The sequence below is a fragment of the Macrotis lagotis genome, chromosome 1, assembly GCF_037893015.1.
Source record: "Macrotis lagotis isolate mMagLag1 chromosome 1, bilby.v1.9.chrom.fasta, whole genome shotgun sequence".
Taxonomy (NCBI): Eukaryota; Metazoa; Chordata; class Mammalia; order Peramelemorphia; family Peramelidae; genus Macrotis; species Macrotis lagotis.
Genome location: NC_133658.1, coordinates 277,796,895 through 277,822,002, shown reverse-complemented (window position 1 = coordinate 277,822,002; position 25,108 = coordinate 277,796,895). Strand labels below are relative to the sequence as shown.

Genomic DNA, 25,108 nt, shown 5'->3' with positions numbered 1-25,108 from the left:
ATCCTGGTATGCTGGCTACCACTTGCAGCTTGAAAATCACACAGTCCTTGGCAATTAAAAAGCTTGTCTGTCCGCAGAAAGTTAGCTTGATTTTGATCCAGTTCTAAAGTAAATGGTTTTAGTTATTACATCAGAAATAACCAAGCCAATTACTCAGAAGGCTACAGTTAATTGGATTTCTGAAGAGCCCATTAAAATAAATACTGTACCATGTATTCTGGTTTTATGTGGGTGGTGCTTCATTTTGTTTATTTTTTAAAAACCTGAAACCTGTTATGGCAAGAACTACAATGTTGTAATGGCATATCTGGGAAACTTGACACTTGTTTAGTAGCTGGTATTAGAATTTGAATGCTTAGAGAGATTATTAAAATAATATGACAAGATATCTTTTGGCTCATTTTGGGTTTTTTTGTATTATACTCTGCAAATTAACTTTACAAGATGTCTGCCACTGACCTTTGGTCCCATTTCTCCGGGAGTTTCTGGGACAGAATTGGGACATGTCTCCTTTCAACTTACCTAAAGTCTGAATTGGTAGAAGACCAAGGGCATCTAGATCTATTGAGACAATTGGCAACTTACCTCCTTCTCTCCAATTATAGGACTCAGCTTCTGATTGTATCCCTTGATACACATACACTCTGAATAACTATAACCAACTCAAATAACAAAATAAACTCAGCAGACATGAAAACAAGAAAGAAAGAAGACTCACTTCATACCGAATTGTTGAGCTAAATTTAACATTTATCAGGAACTGAGCTACTTTAATGTGATGTAAAAAAAACAAGGGGGCTTTTAAAAAAAGGAATGGGGAGGAAACTAACAATAAAGAAAGAGAAATTATGATTTTTGCTACTTTCAAAAATGGGAGCAGTGCCTAAAGCAATTCCCTTCTGCCAAGAATCTTTCCATTTCTTGAATTATGAGACATAACAGTTTATTGTCAGTGACTTGAAAAACTACAGAATGACTGGGGTCTGGGTGGGGAGGGGAACACTACTGAACAATAAGTGGAATTCCTTAGAATGTCAAGCTAAAGATCTTAGGGAAAGCTATCATTAGTTAAAAGAGTTCTCTCTATGCTGAACCTCCACAACACCATGACCATTGCCATCATTGTTGGTCCTTCCTTTCCTAACAAAGGGGCTTCTCAGAGACTAGAGACCCACTAGCTGCTATCAATTAGCCCTCATGTACACTCTAAATAAAGTAAACTGTTTAAGTTAGAACTGTAATCATCTGTATTTATTACTATTTTAAATTGAATCAGGGTAAGCCAGAAGTTTTTAGGGAATATAGCACTTTGAAAGTAGAAGTCTCTAAGAATTATTATCTCTGGTTGGCTTGTTTTTTAAACCTAAATTGGGTAGAAAATAAGAGTAACAGTATTTTGGGAAAAGTACCAGTAACATCTTTGAAGGCCAAAGAGTCTTTGCATTTAGCACATGAACAAAACTTGTCTTGATTGTCTATACTGGACAAATTTTGTCTAATGTAAATTGGTAATGGTGGTATTTCACAAGTGTATGATATTTTTCTCTTCAGGAAAAGCCCTCTCTGACCAAGCCCCTTTATTTTGGAGTAAAATTGACTCAGGACAGCCTTGGATAAGACTATACAGTCATCACAGGGAGATGTTAGTCTTGGCCCTACAGTAGAGGTAGAAGACCACTGAAACTACTAGCCAACTCTTCCTTCAGAGCTATAGATATTTACTGTTAATCTCAGAGATGTGAAGCTTAAGAAAGGGACTGGATGCCTCTTCCTTTCCTTTGCTCTGACACACTTTCTCCTATTCCTGATTTGGTGGCCCAGAGACATTGACATTCATATCTAGGCATATTAACTGTTCTGGTGTTGCCACATGTTACCTAAGTGACTTCTGTCAATTTACTCAGGTTCTGACCAGCAGTTAAAGAGATGATGAGTGGAGAGCTGCTCCAGTTCCCTGTTTCTGATTTCAAAACATCATTCAAATTGTTCCTTTTAGTGCAAGTTTTCAGCCAAAGGATATTTGCTAATATGAAAAAATGTCTCTAACATTGGATTTTAATATTTTATGGTCCTGTGGAGTTTTTAAAAAAATTGAATTTTATATAAAAACAAATATCTTTAGACACTGGAGGACATTAAAAAAGAAATAGAAAGTTCAGTCCTTGCTCTGAGGGAGTTTGCAGTTTTGTTGTCGATAACAAGATGAATACATAAGGAATGACGGCAAAACAAGGAAAATTAAAATGAATTTGTAATATAAGAAAACTTAGCAGTATATCAGCAAAAACACATATATGGGATAACCAGAGTTCCCAGGTGCTTTGAACATAAAGAGTAAAGGCAGGATCTGATTAGACAGGAATTAACCAAGGAGGCAGAATTTCTGTTGGCATTGGGGCTTCATAGTTGGTTTTATGAATGAAAACTGACTTTGACCATGTCCATTCTGATCTTAGCCATTTGTTGATAACATTACAGGAGGACTGAGGGTATCCACCATCTCTTATTCTGTGACTCCTAACTTTTGGACCTCTTTAGTGAGATATCAGAAAAAGCCTTCATGCATTCAAAAATGAACTTATGGCATCTTTGACTATACTAAATCCAGTTAATGAACTATTGATTTCTACTTCATTATCATACTTCTTGGATTTATGTGTTTTAGAATTGATGGCATTACATTTCCCTACTGATCTTTTGAGGCTCAGAATTAAGCTACTCTAGTTATTTCAACTATTTGAATCTTTGAAAAATTATGGTTTGAGACCAGATATCCTCCCTCCCCACCCCCCACCCCATTTCTTCCTTCATTTCCTGATTGAAAAACAAAGGATGAAAAATTCTAATAAAGTCTTGGTAGCTTCAGGACAGGGAGGTAGCAGTGGGAAATTAGCAGAGGTGCTGAGGTTAGGCAGGAAGCTATTTCAAAGTAACATTGCAGAAATGGTCTTTCTTATCCCTAGTAGCCTTTGAACTAAAATGGATTGCTTTTTCCAACATGCATGTGCTAGAGAAACTACAGTATAGCTAGCCGAGGAAGGAAACAGCTCCCAAAAGTAACCTGCTGTTCCTCATTGCATTTTATATTCCATCTCTTTTGGCAGCAGCAAAATTCTTGGTTCTCCTGAGTTTACCAGATTAGTAAGAACAAGAAAATTATAACTAGTGACCACAAACATAATCAGCATTAGTCATATTTTAGCTGAAATTCCTTCAGATTAGAATTTAGTGGCATTCCATGTTGCATTTTAGAGTGATAACATTCAAAATTTAGAAGAGTAATAGTGTTAAGATACCTCACCCTAAATATTCAATCAGTTTATCAAATCTTGCTGTTTTTATCTCCATAATGCCTTTTGCATCCCTCCCCTTCTCTTTACTCACAGGTTCACCAGCTTAGTTTGAGCCCCCATCACCTTGTGTCTTTACTATTGAAATGTTCTCCTAATTATTCTCTCTGCCTCAAGTCTCTTCCCACTCCAATTTATCCTCCACACCGATGCCAAAGTGATTTTTTCCTTTAGCATAGATCTGACTGTGTCGCTCCTCTTCATATTCAACTTCAAAGGCTTTCTATTTCCTCTATGATAAAACATAAACTCTGGTACCTAGCTTTTAAAGATATTTATAACCTCACCCCAACCTCTAACTTCATTTTACATTATTCTCCCTTCTACACTTTTTGATCCATCCAAACTGGCCTTCTGTATTTCTTCTAATTCTGAGTCCTTGCTCTGACTGACTTCCTTGCTTGGTATGTAAACTAGCTCCTCAATTTTGCCTCACACAGATACAAGCCAAGCACCATCTTCTACATGAAGTCTTTTTTTAATCCTTAAAACTACTAGTTCCTTTCTTCTAAAACTATCATATCATAGAGGCAACTGGGTAGCAGAATACATAGAGTGCTAGATTTGGAATCAGGAGTTCTAACCCTGTTCAGACACTTGGTAGTCCTTTAACCTCTCTCACCTTCGGTTTCTTCATCTGTAAAATGGGAATGATAATTGTACCTACTCAACAGAGAACTTAGGAGGATCTAATGATATAAAATATGTAATGTACTTTTTAAACCCTTATGATACATTATATAAATGCTAGTTATTTTTTATTTGATGATTTTATATTTATTTATATTTATTCTCTCTCTGTTTCTGTCTCTCTTCTCTCTATATATATACATGTATACATATACTTATTGCCTTCTCAATAGAATATAAGCTCCTTAAGAGTAAGGATTGCTTCATTTTTGTATTTGTATTCCCCTTTGCCTGGTCCAGGGACTTGCACATAGTAGGAACTTAATAAATGATTGATTGATGTTGTGTTTTCATTGTAGCATTACTATTTCATCATATTACTATTCATTTGGGGTTTTTTTTTGCAAGGCAGTGGGGTTAAGTGACTTGCCCAATGTCACACAGCTAGTTAATTTTTTTTAAGTGTCTGAGGTCGGATTTGAACTCAAGTCTTCCTTACTCCAGAGTTGGTGCTCTATTCATTGCATCATCAACTCTTGAGTTTTTAATGGATTAAGAGGTGTTTAATATAAACTTTGCTTGGGACTAGAGGGCCTCTCTTTTCAGGTATATGTATGTCTATGAAATAATTGTTTTTTTTTCTCCTAGTCTTTTATTTGAAGTACAGACTACCATTTTTGCATTCGTGTGCACCCTAACCAATGGACCAAGAAAGCAACACGAGAGAAAGTGTGGGTAAGTCTGTTCTGTACTATTTGGAAATTTTTAAAGTCTCTTTCATGTGTTGGAGAGCATCATTTTTCCCCCCTCCTTGAGAAGAGGGGCATACTCCATTCTGTGTTTCTTTTGTACAATAGATACTTTACCTCCAAATAATTCCTTTTATTTGTTCAGAGGACTGTTAGCCTATTAGTCTATACCCTTTTTTTTGCTCAGGACAATGAGCCAAGAATGGGGAAATTTTTGCTTGCTTTTCAAAAAAGGTTTGTGTGAATGATTGAAGTTTTTTATTACTTATTTATATCAGTGTCCAGGAATGTCAATGAGCAAAGCTTGATTTTTCAGAAAAATTCCTTGGAGAGGATTGCCTACTGATTGCAGATTTTCCCTTCTTCTAAGGGTTTACCAATATTGTATCATAATTCCCCCTCATGGCTTCCCTCCTTCCATCCCCAATCCAGGCCTAAAGAGAGAAAATAGGAAATATTATCTTCCCTATAAACAAGTAGCCTATATAAGCAAATAGAAATGTAATGGTTATGGAGTATAAGGGCTAATTTATTTTCTCAGGGAAAAATTTCATAGAGTTTTAATGTACTTGGATTGGGATCTCAAAATTTCTGGCCTGCTTTCTTATAAGAAAGTGCTGATAAACATAGCTTTAACTAATTAAGAAATAAAAAGCCCACCCCACATAAGAATTTAAATCTGTATTACTTTGGAACTGGGTGGGGCTTGGATAGAGATGAGTTCTGAATACTGAAAAAAGATTTTTGCAGTTGTAGACATTCTAGATCCTTAATGTAGGGGCCATTTGGGAAGCACATTTTTCTATATAAGCATATATATAACAAGAGGGACAGCATCACATTTAATAATATTTTATTGTTTCATAGAGATTATATTTATTGGATTATACTATAATTAGCAATCATTTAGTTCAGAAACCATCTCAGTTTAAAATATCACATCAAATGACAGCAATATACATTTTAAAAAGTCTAAGAAAATAAAACATTCAAAATTGGTGAAATAGATATGCATAGATGACATGCTTATAAGGAGGACGTGAGGAAGTTTGTCAGATGCCTTGCTGAAAATCAGATATTGTCTTTGTCTTTCCCTACTCTTTTAGTTTAGTGATCCTATTTGATTGTTTTTGGTCATGAATACTAATTTCCATTTTTTGATCCATGTTCTGTTAAGATTAATCAGAGAGCTTCCTGTGCATTCATATTTATGACTGTTATATCTCTGCTCAAGAAACTCCAAGGGCTTCCATTTGCCCAAAGGAAAAAATATAAGCACTTCTGTTGGACATTTAAAGCCCTTTACAACCTGGTTCTAGCCTCTCTTTCTAGACTTATTGCATATTATTCTCCTCTAGTTCTATTTTATATCCATATTGGTTTTCTTGCTAGATACACCCTTTTCACCTTGCCTTTTAGAACTATCACATCTCTTTATGTGCAGCCTGTTCTAATTCTTTTCTCCTAGTAGTAGTAGGACCTCTGAAATTACTTTTTATTTACTTCAAATATGGTTTGTGTTTAACAATAATAATAATAATAATAATAAAAATAATGATAATGATAACTAACATATATGTAGCACCTCTTATGCCAGGCACTGTGCCATATAGTTTACAGATATCATCTCATTTACTTTTTTGTGTTCATGTTATTTTCCCTTCTTGTATAAGTACCTTGTTTACAGGGGTTCTTTCATTTATTTGTCTTTTTCTTCCTTTTTTATTTTTCTTGATTTTTGTTCCCAGACACATATAGTTCCTGGCACATAGTTGTTGCTTAATAAATTATTATGGAATGAAGGAATGATTGAGTTGTCAGAATTTCATTTTGAGAACCACCTGACCTTCTTGAGCCATCCTTTATTGGGGAATCTTTTGAGATTTTTACTCAAATATGTAAAAAAGCTCATGGCAGATTATACATAGTATAATTGTCCTTGCCTGTCACAAACTCTTAAGATGACATGAATTCTTCCAAGATTTCATTTTGCCAGCCAATTTTTTTCTTGGTCAGAATTAAATCCAGAATAGCAGTTTTCCTTCTTACATCCTCTATCTTTTGAGACATAAAATTGTCAGCAGGACAAGCCAAGAATATATTGGATGTTCTGAAACTTAGAGTAGATCTGAGGATAATTGAAATCCTCCAATCACTACTATATCTTACTTCTGGTCCATTTTTATATTTTATTTTAGGTAAGCAACATCTATATCCTCTATTTAGTCAGACAGACTGTAGGATATTTCTAGTATAACAGCTTATCTAATGCTTTTTCTTTTTATTTTCACCTAATATTTTCCAGTGAACTCTCAAATGAATTTCTATGCTGTTATTTGTTTCTTTACATATGCTGTCCTTTCTATTGGATAGGTTTCTTTTAAATAGGGTTAATTCTTCATTACTATATCCCAGTTATGAGTACTGTCAAAGTTAATAAATCTTACAGCCTTTACTACTGGCAAAAGTCTAAATTCTTGATCTGTAATTAAGGAATCTATCTCTTCTGTTGTTAATTGTTTTAACAGTCACAGGAAGACAGATGATTAGAGTTTGTGAAATCTGACTTATTATCTTTGTGGGAACCACATAACTTTCTGCTATTTGTTAAATATTAAGTCAGGTACAAGATAGATAGCCATCTTCTCCATGCAATGTAAGGATGACATATTTGTGAGCAAATGTGTAACCTGATTCACTAACCATTAGAAGTTTTAATGATTAGGGGCTGCTAGGTGGTGCAGTAGATAGAGCACCAGCCCTGGAGTCATGAGTACCTGGGTTCAAATGCGGCCTCAGACACTTAATAATTACCTAGCTGTGTGGCCTTGGGCAAGCCACTTAACCCTGTTTGCCTTGCAAAAACCTAAAAAAAAAAAAATTAAAAAAAGAAGTTTTAATGACTGACTTGTTCTTTTTAGACGTAAAAATACTCCTGTTCTCTCTCTCTCTCTCTCTCTCTGTTTGGGGTGGTCATCTTGGATAAATGGCCTCTACCCATAGATTTCTTGGTAAATACAGAGAATAAACTCCTTGTTTAACATATTTCTGTCATTTTATTTTAAACCCTAAATTTTAAGTGTTTCAGTGTTACTTCTGCAATAATATTGCTATCCTGGGATCATATTGCTTCAAATTTACATTTTTATCACTTGAAAATTCATATATATATATATATATATATATATATATATATATATATATATAATCCTAAAAATTCTTCCCAACTCTCTTCCCAGTTATTTTCCCTTGTGAATTGCTGTGCATGTCTTTTACTCTTATTCCTATTTCTATCATAACTCATTTCTTCCATTGTATCCATCTTCACCATTGAACATGAGAAGCATAAAATGAGAGAATGTGTAATACATATAGAGAGATTTTTATCCAAGAGAGTTGGGGAAATAAGACTGAAGTCTACAATTTTTGACTTCTTGAATGCTCCATCCTCACTAAAAAATACCCATCCTATTTTCCTCTTCCTGACCACCACACTCCCTCGTTCTCAGTAAGGTTCATTTAGTAAAATTAAAATCAATTCTTAATATTTTAAAAGCTGATCTGGGAAGATGGATTAAAAAGCCTGAGTTATTTAATTGTGAAGGAATAATTGATAAAGTTTAAAGATAAAATTTAGCTGTGTGAATTGAAGTGGTTTGGGGATCCTGTGGCCTCGAGGTGTTTATGTGAAACGTGTGTTTCCCCTTCATTTTATAGTTATTGTTTGGCTGAACTGGGTGATGGATGATGGAGAAGGTAGTGTCTGGAAATGTGTTCAGAAGTATACAGGAAGCCAAGAGGGGTCTCTGCCAGCACTTCCTTCCTGTCTACAAGAGGGGAGAGGGAGGGCAACAACCTTGCCTTTCCTTTATCCTGAGAAAAGTGTCACCAGGCCAGCTATATTACAGGAAAAATGGTTTAATCTTTCCCCAAATTATAGTGTCCTTCCTTTCTTTTAACTGTTAGTTTGGTCCAGGAGTCACATAAGTGGTGAATTGAATGGAGGATTTTCCAAGGCAAATAATTCAGAGAATCTGTAATGAGGATGGAGATTACAGATTAAAATATGGTGTGGGTGGATTTGGGGAGGAATTCACTTTTTTCCTTTACACTTTAAAGTCACATACCACAATAAGTTATCTTGCCCCAGTAGTACCGGATATTTTGATCTAGATACAATATTTATTAATAATCTTGCCAGAAAATAATAAGAATAGCAATTTCAGACATCATTTTTATTTATTCAGAATACAAACTGACACTGACCAAACTCAGATTTGCAGCCTCCGAGTAGTATCTAGTCAACAATTGACCTTGAAGGGAATTCCTGTTAGAGGGTGTGGTCTTTTGCTTCAGTACCTGTGACCAGTCATTTTCACACTGACTCTCCTCATAAAGAATAAGGAGAAATAAAGGGATGTAGAAAGGGGATTTGATTCTTTCTGGTGTAACTTTATTTTTATTTTAACATTAGGTTTATTTTGTCAAGTCTGAACTCTCTACCCTCCCACAATTGAGAAAACTAGAAAAAAATTTTTTACAAACATGCATAGTAAAACAAAACAAATTCCCATATATCCATGTGCTAAAAAAAGGTCTCAATCTGCCCTTTGGATGCATCACCTTTCTATTAAGCAGTGAGTAGTGTACTTCATCATGATTTCTCTGGAATTGTGATTGGTTATTGTGCTGATCAGAGTTCATAAGTCTCTTAAAGTTGTTTCTCTTTACAGTTTTGTTATTCTATAAATTATTCTCCTGATTTTGTTCATTTCACTTTCCATCAATTCATACAAGTCTTCCTAGGTTTCTCTTAATCCATCCCCTTCCTCATTTCCTTCCTTTCCTCCAATTTATTTTTTTTTAATTTTTTTCCCTAGATTTTTCAAGGCAATGGGGTTAAGTGGCTTGCCCAAGGCCACACAGCTAGGTAATTATTAAATGTCTGAGGCCGGATTTGAACTCAGGTACTCCTGACTCCAAGGCCAGTGCTCTATCCACTGCGCCACCTAGCCACCCCCAATTTATTATTTTTTTTAAATTTTGAGTTTCAGATTTTGTCCCTCCCATGTGCCGTTCTCCACCCACTAAGAAGGCATTCAATATGATATCAATTATACATGTGAAATCATGCAAAAGATATTTCCATATTAAACATATTTTAAAAAGTAAGAAAAGTAAAGTGAGAATGTTATATACTTCATTTTGTACTCAGGGTTCTTTAGTTCTCTCTTTGGAGGTGAATAGCATTTTTTCATCTTGAATCCTTTGGAATTGAATTGTTTAGCCATTCAGTTAATTTTATATATACATACATATATGTATATATATACATATATGTATGTGTATGTATATGCCTAGCCACTTAAGCCATTCAGTTATCATTACAACATTAGTGATGCTGTACACAATGATCTTCTAGTTCTTCTTACTTTACTTTGTGTTAATTCATATAGGTTTTCCCATATTTTTCAGAAACCATCCCCCTTTGTCATTTCCCAAAGTAAAATAATACTCCATTATAATCATATGCTATAATTTGTTCAATCATTCTCCAGTTAATGATCATCCCCTTGATTTACAATTCTTTTCCACCACAAAAAATGCTACTATAAATATTTTTGTACAGTTAGGACCTTTTCCTTTTCCTTTTTTGGTATACAGATCTAATAGTGATATTGCCAGATCAAAGGGTATGTACCGTTTTATAGCCCTTTGAGCCTTGTTATAAATTGTTTTCCAGAAAGGTTAGATTAGCTCACTACTCTGCCTATTTTTCCTTCATTCCTTCTAGAATTTTTCATTTCTCATAGTTGTGAATTGATACTTCAGAGTTGTTTTAAGTTTGCCTTTCTCTTTTCCATAGTTATTTAAAACATTCTTTCATATGACAATAGATAACTTTAATTTTTTCCTTATAAAACTTTTTTTTATAACAACTGCCTACTTCCGGCCAAGATGGCAGAGAGAAGACAGGTACAGTTCTAAAGTCTCCTGATCTCTTCCCCATCTATCACATGAAACAAACCTCTTAAAAGAAATCCAGTCCACAAAACCCAGAAAGAAAAGCCAGGAGAAAGAACATCTACTTCAGGATTTGTCTCCCACAGCAGCTTTGGCCAAATTCAGGCAGGTGAGTCTGGGCTCAGAGGGAGGATCAGCCCCGGATCAGCTAGATTAACAGCTGAATTGGAACTGGGAGTCTGAGGGCCGGAGAGCGGACCTGCTGGATCAGCGGTGGGGCTGGACGAAAGGGGCTTGGCTGCCCGGGGAAGCAGAGGCACTGGTGTTGGTGCTGTGCCCCTGGAGCTTGGGGACCAGGCTGGGGGGAGAGTTCTGGTGCAGGAGAGCTGCGGACACCCTCCCTGGGCTTCTTTGGTCCCATTACAACTCAGACCTCCTCCCAAACAAACAAATGCAAACTACTTCTGCCTCAGGCCCAGGTGTGTGAGCAGAAGAACCAGCCCAGCTGAGGAATGACCTCAGGCCAGGGTAAAGCCCACCATTGATTGAAGGCAAAAGAATTCCATAGATCCAACTCCTCCCTTCAAGCAAAGGAAGAAGGCCTCTCAACCAAGGCCACAGACACTCCAGAGAAAGCAACCAGCACCTCCTACTGGCCAGCCAGAGAAACTGCACTCAGTAAAGCCTTTAGCGATCCCAAGCCCAGGTGAACCGCCCCCCCCCCCCTCCACAACTCAAGGTCTTAGCATAATGAAGAAGGGTCAGCAGAAAGGTGGATCCATAGAAAAATTCCTGGAAGGGAAAGACCCCAACTCAGAGAGACCTGGAACCTCTGAGGAGAATATAATCTGGTCTCCAGAACAGAAAGACTTCTTTGAAGAAATAAGGAAGGAGCTTAAAAATTTGGGAGAGACAATTAATACCTTGCAACAAGAAAACAAAACCTTAGAAAGTACAATTGGACAAACACAAAAGGAGAATAAATCTTTCAGATCATCAATTGGACAATTACAAAATGAGAATAAATTTCTCAGATCATCAATTGTACCAGTACAAAATGAGAATAATTCTCTCAGATCTTCAAATGAGCAAATGCAAAAAGAAACTAATTCTCTCAAAACCTCAATTGGTCAAATGGAAAGCTCTTTCAAAAGTAGAATTGACCAATTGGAAAAGGAGTTGCAAAAGGTTAATGAAGAAAACTCCCCCCAAAAAAGAATGGAGTCTACAGAAACTAATGACTCCATGAGACAGCAAGAGTCAGTTAAGCAAAATCAAAAAATAGAAAAAATAGAAGCAAATGTAAAATACCTCATCAACAAAACCACTGACCTCAAGAATAGATCGAGGAGGGGCAACCTGAAAATTATAGGACTTCCTGAAAACATTGAAGAGAAAAAAAGCCTGGACTTAATATTACAGGATCTAGTAATGGAAAACTTTCCTATATCATGGAATCAGAGAACAAAGTAGTTATTGAAAGAGTACATTGATCCCCACCAGAAAAAGATCCTAAAATGAAAACACCAAGGAATGTTGTGGCCAAACTGCAGAACTATCAGATAAAAGAGAAAATCCTGCAAGCAGCCAGAAAGAAACAATTTAAATATCAAGGAGCCACAGTAAGGATCACACAGGACCTGGCTGCATCAACTTTAAGGGATTGAAGGGCCTGGAATGAGATATTTCAAAGAGCATGGGAGCTTGGAATGCAGTCAAGAATCTACTTTCCTACAAAACTGAGCCTTCTCTTCCAGGGAAAAAAGATGGACATTTAACGAAATGGAAGAATTCCAAAAATTTCTGATGAAAAGACCAGAGCTAAACAGAAAATTTGGACATCAAACAGGAGGTTCAAGAGACACATGAAAAGGTAAAAAAAAATGGGGGGGCAGTAAAAGGGGAAAAAATGCAATCCAGTAATTTGAAACTGGCTATATCCCAGCATGGCGGGGGGGGGGGGGGAGAGACTCTCATAAATCCTGAGAAATGTAACTCTAACAGAGAGGATACACCTAGCCAGAAATGATGGACATTCATGACCTATCCATGAGACTACTATCTAATGGGATGTAACTGGCTTTAACCCCACTTGGAGAAAGACTCTAATAACTCTTAGGAATTTTGACTCTATTCGATAGAATATACTGAACTAGAAGGGACAGACACTCAGAATTTTCTATGACTTAGAATGATCTAAAAAAAACACTACCTCCCTAAAAAAGGGGGACAGGAAAGAGATGGGAGGAGGGAAGGGATTGAATGGGGTAAATCTCACTACACTAAGAGGTACAAAAAAACCTATGGTAATAGTGGGGAAGAAGGGAGCAGAGGAGAAACACCTGAATCTTCTTCCCATCAGACTTGGCTTAAAGTCAACCTACACATACTCAGTTAACTTATAAAACATCTAACCTTTCAAGGATTAAAAGGAGAAAAAGGGGAGGGGGGCAGAGAAAGGGAAGGGGAGTGGGGGAAATAAAGGGAAATAACAAAAGGAAGGGAAGGGAAAAGGGGAAAAGGGAAAGAAGGGAGGGTGTGATATAGGAGGGCAAACACACTGAAGGGGGTGGTATTCAGAAACAAAAGACTGGGGAATATGGATAAAAGGTGGGGGAAGGGGGATAAAATACAAACAGAGGGAAGATAGCATGGAGGGCAAAAAAGAATTAGTAATCATAACCTTGAATGTGAATGGGATGAACTCTCCCTTAAACGTAAGCAAATAGCAGAGTGGATTAAAAACCAGAATCCTACAATATGCTGCTTACAAGAAACTCATTTGAAGCAGAGAGATACATATAGAGTAAAGGTAAAAGGTTGGAGCAAAATATATTTTGCTTCAGCTGAAGTAAAAAAGCAGGGGTAGCAATCCTTATCTCAGACAAAGCAGCAGCAAAAATAGATAGTGTTAAAAGAGATAAGGAAGGAAACTTTATCCTCCTAAAGGGTACCATAGAAAATAAAGTCATTTCAATATTGAATATATATGCACCCAGTGGGACAGCACCCAAATTCTTAGAGGAGAAGCTGAAAGAACAAGAACATAGACATAGACAGCAAAACTCTACTAGTGGGAGACCTCAACCTCCCACTATCAGATCTAGATAAATTGAATCATAAAAACTGCCTGTTTTTATTGACCATTTATCAAATTGGGATTTCTTCTCCTCCTCTTCCTCTTTCTCCTCCTCCTCTTCCACCTTCTCTTCTTTCTCCTTTTTTCTTCTTCTTTCCATCCTCCTCTTTCTCCTTTTTCTTCCTCTTTCTCTTCTTCTCTTTCCAGCGTAATTGACTCATATCTATGCTCTCTGTGTAAAATTCTTTTAACTTCCCCACTAATGATAAAATTTTGTTTTGTTTTGTTTTGTTTTTGCTTTGAGCAGCACTCAGATTTTATTAGTTCTTTCTCTGGAAGTAGATAGCATTTTCCATCATGAGTTCCTTTAATGATAAAGTTCTTAAGATTTACATATATTATCTTCACAAATAGGAATGACAGCAGTTTAACTTTATTGAAATACTTATGATTACTCTTTTTATATTAATCATATTTGTATTTGAATGTCAGATTTTCTATTCAGCTCTGGTCTTTTTATCAGGAATGTTCAAAAGTCTTCTATTTTGTTAAATAGCCATTTTTTTTTCTCTTGAAAGATTGTTACTCAGTTTTGTTGGGTAAGTTATTCTTGGTTGTAAATCTAGCTCTTTTGTCTTCTGGAATATTCTAAGACCTCCATTCTTTTACTAAGGAAACTACTACATCTTGTGTAATCTTGACTTTAGTTCTATTGCAATTGAATTTTTTTCTTAATGGATGCTCAAAATATTTTCTCTTTGACTTGGGAGCTCTGGAATTTGACTATACTATTCCATGGAGTTTTCGTTTTGGTATCTCTTTGAGGAGGTGGTAACTGGATTCTTTCCATTTCTATTTTATCCTCTGGATCTAAGATTTGGGGGCAGTTTTCTTTGATAATTTCTTGAAACGTGGTATATAGACTCTTTTGTTGATCACAGTTTTCAGGCACTACTTTGTAAATTATCTCTCTTGGATCTACTTTCCAGGTCATTTGTTTTTCCTATGAGTTATTTTATCTTCTATTTTTTTTCATTCTTTCGATTTTGTTTTTTTCTGTTTATTTGTTTGTTTTTTGATATCTCGTAGAGTCATTATCTTCTTTGCCCAATTTTAAATTTAAAGAAATTATTTTGGGGGCAGCTAGGTGATGCAGTGGATCTAGGATCAACTCTGGAGTCAGGAGTACCTAAGTTCAAATCTGACCTCAGACACTTAATAATTACCTAACTGTGTGACCTTGGGCAAGTCATCTAACCCTATTGCCTTGCAAAAACCAAAAACCAAAATAAAAAAAATAAAAGAAATTATTTTCTTCAGTGAACTTTTTTTTTTTAGATTTTTGGCAAGGCAAATGGGGTTAAGTGGCTTGCCCAAGGCCACGCAGCTAGGTAATCTTTAAGTGTCTAAGACCAGATTTGAACCCAGGTACTCCTGACTCCAGGGACAGTGCTTTATCCACTGTGCCGCCTAGCCACCCCATTCAGTGAACTTTTTTATTTCTTTTTCCATTTGGTCTATTCTGCTTTTCAGAGTTCCCTTCTTCAGAGAATTTTTTTATTCCTTATTTACTATTAGGTCAGTCCTGTTTTTTAAGCTGTTATATTCTTTAGTATTTTTTGTGCCTCCTTTACTAAGCTGATAATTGTTTTTTCATAATTTTCTTGCATAATTTTAATTTCTTTTCCTCAATTTTCCTCTTCCACTCTTATCTCATTTTTTAAAACTCTTCTAGGAATTCTTGTTGTCCTTGGTTCTAATTATCATTTTTGGGGGGCATTTTTGGTAGCTGTTTTCACATTATCTTCTTCTGAGTTTAAGACTTGGTCTTCCCTACCACTGTAGTAGCTGTTTATGCCCAAATTCTTTTTTTTATTTTTTGTTTATTTTTCTGGTCTTTTTCTTGACTTTGAACTTTATGTTAAGGTTGGACTTTATACATCTGGGTGTGGGGAAGCACTGTCCCAAGCAGTCATTTTTGTATTGCTATTTTGAGAATATCTCTGGGCATCTACAAGTTTTTTGTTGTTGTTGTTGTTTTCCAGAATGATTAAAATGGTTTTTATTAAGATATCTTAACAAAATGGCACACCTCTCTCATGATGGGAGAGAGGGATGGGGGAAATCCCAAAATACAAGCTCTTTTATGCACTTTGAAAGGCTTTGTACCTAGCCCCTCATGCCAATCATAGTCTGGGGTTATAAATCTAACAGTTACATTGGTTCCTATACATTTCCCCCTCCTTGCTCATTATACTAATGTGTAAGAACAGCTAGATCTCTTTCAGCATGCATAAAGGAAAAGGTCAAGACTCTAAGTTAAAGGCAGGTGGGGCAATGTCATCAGTTTTTGATCAGATTTGAGGTCACCTGCCTACAAGGCAACAATAGGCAGAGCCCAGACTTTTGAATGTAAACTTATAATTCTCCCTTCACATTCTTTTGGAACCCAAACACCCACATTTTCCTCACAATTTCCCCCTTTTATAATAAAAATTTGGGTTCCACTTATTATTAGTGATTTCTTTTCTAAATCAATGTTACTGACATAACTACTGTCTTTCTTCTATCAAGATTTTTACTTCCTCATTAGCAGAGACATGGATCCATCCTATTTTTTAGGTTTGTGCAGGAGCACATATGGACTTTCTGATGACTTTTGCTACTTGCCAATTGACATCTATCTTGATAGATGCAAATCAACAGATTTGTTTGTATGGCTTAGCCAGCCAGCAAGTTGAGGCCCTAGCTGTCTAACTGGTAATTTTTCCACTACAGCTCAGAATCTAATCAGGATATAAATTGGAGTTTCATAGTCCCAACTCACATCCTGTGTCCAGATAGTAGGCCCTTAAGTCTAGATAACAACTCCCTGACCAACCCTTTGGACAAATAGGTGTAAGCAGTAGTTCCACAAATCCAATAATGCCCCTTTGCTGGTTGGTCTTCCAGAAATATAGTTTCCCAGTTTCCAAAAATGTATAATACTGTTCATCCTTACTTCCAAGGGGCTCTCTTAAATAGGCCCATGATAATAGGTACATTTCCAAAGTTGCTTTTCTTCCTTCCATTGGCAAGTTTTTATACCAATGTCTTTAGATAGGTCTTCCTAGTTCCAAAATTGATCAAAATAAATCCCTGATTTTGTACCATTGAACCAATCCCAAGAATAGCTAATATATCTAGTGATGTTTCTTAAATTATTTTTTTTTTGCAAATGGCCATTTCAGCACTTTCCTTGCAAGTTCACACTAACTCATAATCATGGTTTCCCTTAACAAGTTTCCAGTTGAAACAATCTTTACAACTAGTATTTCTGACAAAGGACTCATTTCTAAAATATACAGAAAACTGAGTCAAATTAAAAAAAAATCCATTCCCCAATTGACAAATGGTCAAAGGATATACAAAGGCAATTTACAGATGAGGAGATCAAAGCAATACATAGTCATGTGAAAAATTGCTCTAAATCATTACTTATTAGAGAAATGTAAATTAAAACATCTCTGAGATACCACCTCACACCTGGCCAATATGACCAGGAAGGACAATGACCATTGTTGGAAGGGTTATGGGAAATCTGGGACACTAATACATTGTTGGTGGAGCTGTGAACTCATCCAATTTTTCTGGAGAGCAATCTGGAACTATGCCCCAAGGGCAATGAAAAAATAAAAGGGCAACCCTTTTATCCAGCAATACCACTAATGGGTCTACTCCCAGAAGAGATGATGAAAAAGGATAAAAACATCACTTGTACAAAAATATTCATAGCAATCCTGCTTGTGGTGGCAAAGAATCGGAAATCAAGTAAATGTCCTTCAATTGGGGAATGGCTTAGCAAACTGTGGTATATGTATGTCATGGAACACTATTTGTTCTATTAGAAACCAGGAGGGATGAGAATTCAGGGGAGCCTGGAGGGATTTGCATGAACTGATGCTGAGTGAGATGAGCAGAACCAGAAAAACATTGTACACCCTAACAGCAACATGGGAGTGATGATCAAACTTGATGTACTCACTCATTCCATCAGTGCAACAATCAGAGACAATTTGGGGCTGTCTGTAATGTAGAATACCATCTGTATCCAGAGAAAGAACCGAGGAGTTTGAACAAATACCAAGGACTATTACCTTTAATTTAGAAAAAAAAAACTGATATCTTATTGTCTGATCTTGCTATCTCTTATACTTTATGTTTCTTCCTTAAGGATATGATTTCTCTTATCACATTCAATTTGGATCAATATATACCATGGAAACAATGTAAAGACTGGCAAATTGCCTTTGTGGGGGGTGAGGGGAGAGAAGTAAGATTAGGAGAAAATTTGTAAAACTCAAAATAAATGAAATATTTAAAAAGAAAAAAAAAGTTCCAGGTACCATCATTACATCTCACATGAGTCTCAGTCCACCTATCTCCTTAAGTTGTGCAGTCCAGAATATGTGTACCCTGCTTCTGGACATGTCCGAATATTTGCTACTTTCCAGGAAAATATCCTGGCCAGACTAGTATTAACAATAGTCAGTCTGAACTGACTCAGTCATATGCCATTGGTGTATCTCTCCTCTGGATCAGAATCCTGTGCCACAGGATTTTGGTGCTTTCAAAGTAGTATGATCCACGGAGAGGTATGGTCACAGCTCTCCTGGTCTATGCTTTGGTCTTTTTAAAGGAAGAGCCCCTCTTGTAGCTGTCTGTGTTAGTGTTCCTCTGTGCTTTAGTCCTGTGACCAACACTCAGCACTCCCCTGCCTTGGAAATTTGACCCAGAACTGCTTATTGGTAATAGAGTTGCCAATCAGCATTAGTTCTACTCAGTGCCAGCAAAGGGTCCCCTTTAATCTATTTCTGATTCCCTTTGCCATGTCTGAACTGAGAGTTCCTGAGGTGCTGTCACTACCATAACCACTATTGTGCCTGTTGCTTGTGTGGGCTTCAAATAGACCTCCACCCTGATGTCACAAACTTCTCTTCCTGACCTCCTAAGATTCCTTAGACTGGAAAAATGTTTCACCCTGACCTTTGACTCTGGTGCTCCAAAATTTGATTTGAGGAGTTATTTTAAAGTTGTTTGGAGGGGAATGTTGAGAAAATTCAGCTAGGTTATACTATCTTGGCTCTGTTCCTCCCTCTTCCTCATTTCAATCATATTCCATCACATTCATATACTGTTCCCTAATTGGTGAATACTCCCTCCATTTCCAGTTGTTTAGCACCACAAAAAGAATTGTAAATATTTTTGTTCACAGGGGTCCTTTTCATCTTTCTTTTTTCCTCTTTTTAGACTTAATAGTGGTATCACTGGGTCCAAGGATATGCCATTTGGGGTGCATAGTAGTTCAAAATTACTTTCCAGAATGACTGGACAACTTCATCCACAGAACCTCTAACATTTGACATTTTCTTTTATTGACAACTTTGTAAATCTACTGGGTGTGAGTTGGTACCTCATTATTGTTTTTATTCGCATTTCTCTAATTATTAGTTGTTAAGCATTTTTTCATTTTCCTGAGTAATTCTAATAGCTTACCTAATAGCGATGTTTTTAATATAGAAGAATTTAAATTTTTTATATATTTTGGACTGATAAAGAATCCAAATCAGAATGCAAAAATATTCTTACAGTACAAATTCTTCTTTGTTCTAATAGAAACCTGCTTTACCAAGCACCTGTTAGCTTAATTTTCTTAATTTATTTTAGCACTCTGAGAACCAACTACAAGAATCTGTTGTTTTATCCTGTTGTTTTTTCCAGAGAACTCTGCCTTGCATTGTCAAGTAAGAATAACCTTGTAGTTCTTGCAGGAGTCAGCTCGGTAATGGGCCTTCCATGGTTTACAGATGGCAAAGGATCTTGAAACTACATCATAGGTTTCTAGGGATTGCCTTTCATAGCTCATATCCCTAGAGTTTACATGATATTGTACAAGGGTAGAGTCACTTCATAGAAAAGATTCAGTAGTCAGTATAGGGAAAGGAACCTTTACAATAAATTGATGTTAGAAATAGAACTGTTATAATCCCCATTGTGAATGTTGTTTTTCTTCCTAATTGTGCATGATGCCTCATTCTTTTCCTGAGACATAGAAGGTCTCCCTCTGACTGGAAGTGGGGTGTTTAAATTTCAAAAAGTCTCCATAGTCTCTTCATTTATATCTATATGCACATATTTACACATACTTTGAAATATTTGGGGAAAGGAGGCTCTAACTCTTGTATGGGTCTTTACTGTGGGCGAACATTTTGACATCCTATCTGAAACCTTGAATTATTTTTCACTTCCTTTGAGAAGAAAGAACAGAAAAAAGAAGAGGGACTAGGCTCTGCTACAATTCCAGGATTTTTGGAGGGGGATTTTTGTTGTTTTGTTCTCTTGGATAATCTCTTCCATTTTCCTGTAGCTTCTGCTACCCATGAAGCTTGGCTAGCACATACTGATTGCTCAGTCTTCTCTACCAGTGCTGCAAAAATGCTGCTTCTGTATAGTGGTGATCTTCCAGTGAGATAGTAGCATTCCTGGGGAGTAGAAAGGATGAGCCTCGGGGAAAGGAGTCAAAGAGGAGTTTGTTATGGCAAGATATGACCCAGAACAAGACATGTTCTCAATCTTGGTGATGATACCACTCACATCCCCAGCCTTCCTCTTCTCTAGTTTGATCCAAGTCTAAAGTAATCTTCTTTTGCTATTTTAACAGTAATTGGCCTTTTTAGGACTTTCCATTTCCTTCCTTTTACTTTCTAAATTAAATTCAAACTTCCTGTTATCCTGGTTCTCCTGCATCTTAGTGAATGAGAACCCACTGTGTGCAGTGCAATTGAGTGCTGTGAAGTTACAAAGGTAGTAATACAGTTAATTCTTGATTAATGGCACCAGTAACAACCAATGAACATTGTTATATATAGTTGAAAACTACAGGTAACTTGTTTAGGAATGACTAAAGTACATGGCTTATAGTCAGGTATAATCATGGGTGTAGATAATTATTTTTGACTATTATAGATTCCATTGCTATCCTACAAAGGAGATCGCATTAAATAAAAGTTGTAGCAGGTGGTTTTTCAATGAACATGTACATATAGCATCCTAGAACCCTTTCCCATCATGTTTCTGGCTCTACCTCCTGAACTCATTATTGATTCCAGGTTGATCTTGGAGTAGGAGGGATGGGCCTGGGGGAAGGGAGTCAAGGAGTTTGTTATGGCAAATATGACCAGAACATGATATGTTCTCAAACTTAGTTTTCCTATTTCAAATATAAAAATGCTACTCCCTCCCCCTGCCCCTTGACTTTTCCATTGAGGATATAAGGATGCATGTGATAATACTAGCTCCTTTTTTCAAAAAGCACTTTATGGTTTACACATCACTTTGCCTGTAACAACTTCATGATGTAGATTTGTACTGACTTCTCTTCTTACCCGGAATGTACTCCCTCCTCAACTCTCTCTCTGAATCTTTTTCTTTCTTCAAGATGCAAATAAAGTATACTGTCTACTTTTTTGATTTTCAACTTCCTCTCACACCACTTTGTATTAACCTACTTCACATTTTTTTCTATGTAACATATATATATATATATGCATATATATATGCATATATGACCTAAGTAAATACTGACCTTTTATTTCGTCTCAGAGATGTTTTAACTGCCTGGAGCCTCTAGGGAGTAACAGCATCCTCCTTGCTATTGTGCTGCCTACCTCAAAAGGGGGCTAAAGGACGTATATCAAAAAGTTTTCTCACCTCTTCTCACTGGGAACCTGCCCTCCACATAACACTTTTCTGTCATCTTTTTATCCTGCCTGCACTCTTGCAATCATCTTCATCACTTCCTTGCCAACCTCCAGCCTTGGACTCTGTCTTGTCTCCCCCCAGTTCCCTCCCCCGGACCCAATAGGTGAGCTTTGACCTTCTGTTGCCCAAAACTACCCCATTGTGCCACTTCCTCATCATTGCCACACCACTGCTCCACTCCCCCTTTCCATCTCCCCTGATATGGAGTTTTTCTCTTTTATTAAGATGTAAGCTCTTGGAGGGCAGTAACTGCCTTGCTTGTCAAGTTAACAAGCATTTATTAAGCTCTTGCTATGGGTCAGGCCCTCTTGTAAATGCTGGGGATACAAAGCAAGGCCAGAAAAATCCATGGATCCTTATGGTTTAGCATAACATTTGACATAATAAATGCTGTCTGTCTGTGTATATCTCTACATTGTCTAGTGCATAGGATTCCATTTTTCAGTTAAGAGCATCAGCTCAGAAAGGTGCGGATTTGACCAGAATAAGCTAAGACTTAACCAACTTTAAATCTAGCTTTCTTTAATGCTCTCTGAGCTTCTTAGAAGGAAGATGGAGAGGTTTTGTTGCATTAGGAGAGAAATATAATATTACATTTTTTTCTAGGGAGATCATTTATCCCACATCTGAACCGAATTTTTGTTACAAGGGCTACTCAAAGAGAGTGTATATTGTTTTATCTTCCAACTGAAAGTTCCCTAGAGGGAAAATAGGATTGGCATTCTAAGTTTCCAGCAGGTTGTTGGGTTTGGGCAAACCCTGAACGTATATGTGTTTGTATGAAGTTCTCCTCCTACTTCCTTCCTGCGTTTCTGAGGAGAGAGGTGGGGGTGAAGGGGGCAGTGAAGAATGTTTCACTGTTTTCCTTTGAGGGAGGAAGAAAGCTGAAGAAAACAAGAGATGGGATCCTAAGTAAATACTGACCTTTTATTTCGGCTCAGAGATGTTTTTCACTGCCTGGAGCCTCTGGGGAGTAACAGCATCCTCCTTGCTATTGTGCTGCCTACCCCAAAAGGGGGCTAAAGTTCAGCTTTTATGATGTTCTCACTCTGGGCTTATGGGAATAGAGGCCACATTCCTTCTCTTAGGGTCATCTGAGTGTAAGAGACAGCAGAATCATACAGACTGTATGGACTAACCTTAGGGCATTAGGCCAATTCAAACTAAAATAGAAATGTACTGACAATTTAGGTGACTGAAACCAACCAACCTGCTTCTTCTGTAAGGTAATTCACAGCACAGTAGGGGGAGGCATATTCTGTGGACTGGTTGGGGACAAGGCTTTCTTTGCATGATAGTTATCTTGCTGCCCCATAAAAATATTACTTATTGCTATCAAATTACTTTTAAGTACTTTTCCAAATGGCTTTTTTTTTAGGTTTTTGTAAGGCAAATGGGGTTAAGTGGCTTGTCCAAGGCCACACAGCTAGGTAATTATTAAGTCTAAGGTCGGATTTGAACTCAGGAACTCCTAGCCGCCCCCCAAGTGCTTTTTTAAAGGAATTCTTTGGGGTTTTTTTTGTTTTCTATATTGTCTTGAGGACAAAAATCAGTCAAATGTCTTCACATTTTAATTGGAAAGGTTTTTATCTCATTAGCACATTCATCTTTGGGTCAGACTCATCTTGTATCCTCCAGGGAGCCTTGGATGTCTGAGTAGGTCTTACCTTCTTTGCACCCAGAATCCTACTTGCCTAATGGAATTAAGTCTACTCCAGGCCCTCTCACTAACTTTATAATATTCTGTGAATTACTTTATAGAAACAGGTTGATTGATTTCAGTCACCTAAATTGCCCACTTTAGTTTCAGTGTGAACTAATAACTTAATGCCTAAAGTTAGACCAAGTAGAGTGTAGGATTTTTCTTTCTCTTACACTCAGATAACTCTAAGGGAAGAAATGTGAGTTCTAAGGAGGGTCTAGAGGAATCAGAAAGTTTATAAAATTTAATGCATTTATTTTGGGTTTTAAAAGATGGGTAGTAATTCAACAGGCCAACAGGCAGAATCTTGACACTAGTGTTGGGTTAATCTGATTGCAGTGGATCCTTGTTGGATGCCAGGAGAATTGTGAAACCACTTCTCTCTGGCTGTTAAGGCAGAACATTCAGTAGTGTTTGTGCACTTTGTTTCTGTGAGGACTCTCCTATTATCCAGCCATCAAACATACCAGTATGGATCCTAATCATGATAACAGAGGTGGGGAGGCACATATTTATCCCATTCCAATAACTTTTTTATAATCTCTTATTGAAATGAACTAGCTGAGAATAAGATAAATGTACAGCTAGAGGCCAGAGGAAGGGAAAGTTTCAGTTTATACCTGCACAATATGCTTTAGGTCTACTTGTTTTTTCCATTATATCCAAAAGTTAAAAATATTAATTTTTATTCCTGAGAATCATCGCAGACCCAAACCATAACTTAGCACCATTGATGGAAGGAATTTGAATATGAGAAGAAAATGCCATCTCAAAGAGTTTCCCTATAAAACTCTGCAACATAATCTGAGATCTACTATTGCTAGAACCAGGTTATTTTCCTCTGATAAGAGCAATGTAAATCCACAGTGAACTCAAAATCCAACTTGGATTTTTTTTAAAAAATATTTTTATAGAAGATGGAAGAAATGGCAGTTGACAGAGGATATCTACAAAAGCATGGTATGGTTCTTTAAGAAAAGATAGGAGCATTAGCTTGGAATGAGCATAGGCTTACAAGGAAAGCTAAGAACAACAAAATGGTTGCTTTTTAAAAAGTTCTGGGAAAAGATGAATCCCAAAGACAGGATCAGGCCTCTGCTCCATGTGGAGTAGATGATGCCAACAGACAGCAGAATGAAGACAGAGCAGCTCAGTTTTTGCTTTTGTTTTTTTTTTCTGCCAAAGAGATTGACCTTTGAACTGGAGGGGATAGGCCAAAAATAATTTGATGATTCAAGATAAACATGGAGATTTTAAGAGAATGCTTAATTGTCCTTTATAAATTCAAATCACCTGACTCAAGTGAACAAGTGAATAACTCAACAATTGGCAGAGGACATCAGTGAATTACAGTCAATCAATTCTGAAATATCAAGGAAAATGCAAGCGATGCCATGATGCCAAAAGTTTGGAAAAGGACAAATATCCCAACTTTCAAAAATAGAAAAAATATAAAACTACAAACCAGTGAGCTGGACTTCAATTTTATAAATAATGATAACAATAATCACAATTATAATAATTATTATTACTATAATTAGCATTCATATAGAGCTTACTTATGTGTCTGGCATGTGTGCTAAGTACTTTACAATTATTATCTCTTGATTCTTACAACAATTATTAAGTTTAGCAGAGGATAAATGACTTGTCCAGGGTCACAGAGGTAGTAAATGTCTGAGGCTGGATTTGAACCCAGGTCTTTGTGACTCTAGACCCAGTTCTCTATCCACTGGCTAGGGCCCAACAAAGCCTGAGTATAGGAACTGGTCCCTTTTGATTCCCTAGACTTTCATACAGTGCCTACTGCTATAAATGCTTGATTGACTGATAG

At 36.7% G+C, this 25,108-nt stretch overlaps 1 protein-coding gene across 5 annotated transcripts in view; it reads left to right on the top strand.

Annotated features, from left to right (window-relative positions):
* Positions 1–25,108, top strand: part of EXD3 (exonuclease 3'-5' domain containing 3) — a 441,427-nt gene that overhangs the window by 108,928 nt on the left and 307,391 nt on the right. For all 5 annotated transcript variants that reach the window (XM_074210599.1, XM_074210601.1, XM_074210600.1 and 2 more), the window contains one exon: positions 4,629–4,715. In XM_074210599.1, coding sequence (XP_074066700.1) covers positions 4,682–4,715 — 34 coding nt within the window. In that variant the 5' untranslated portion in view covers positions 4,629–4,681. The remainder of the gene's footprint in view (positions 1–4,628; positions 4,716–25,108) is intronic.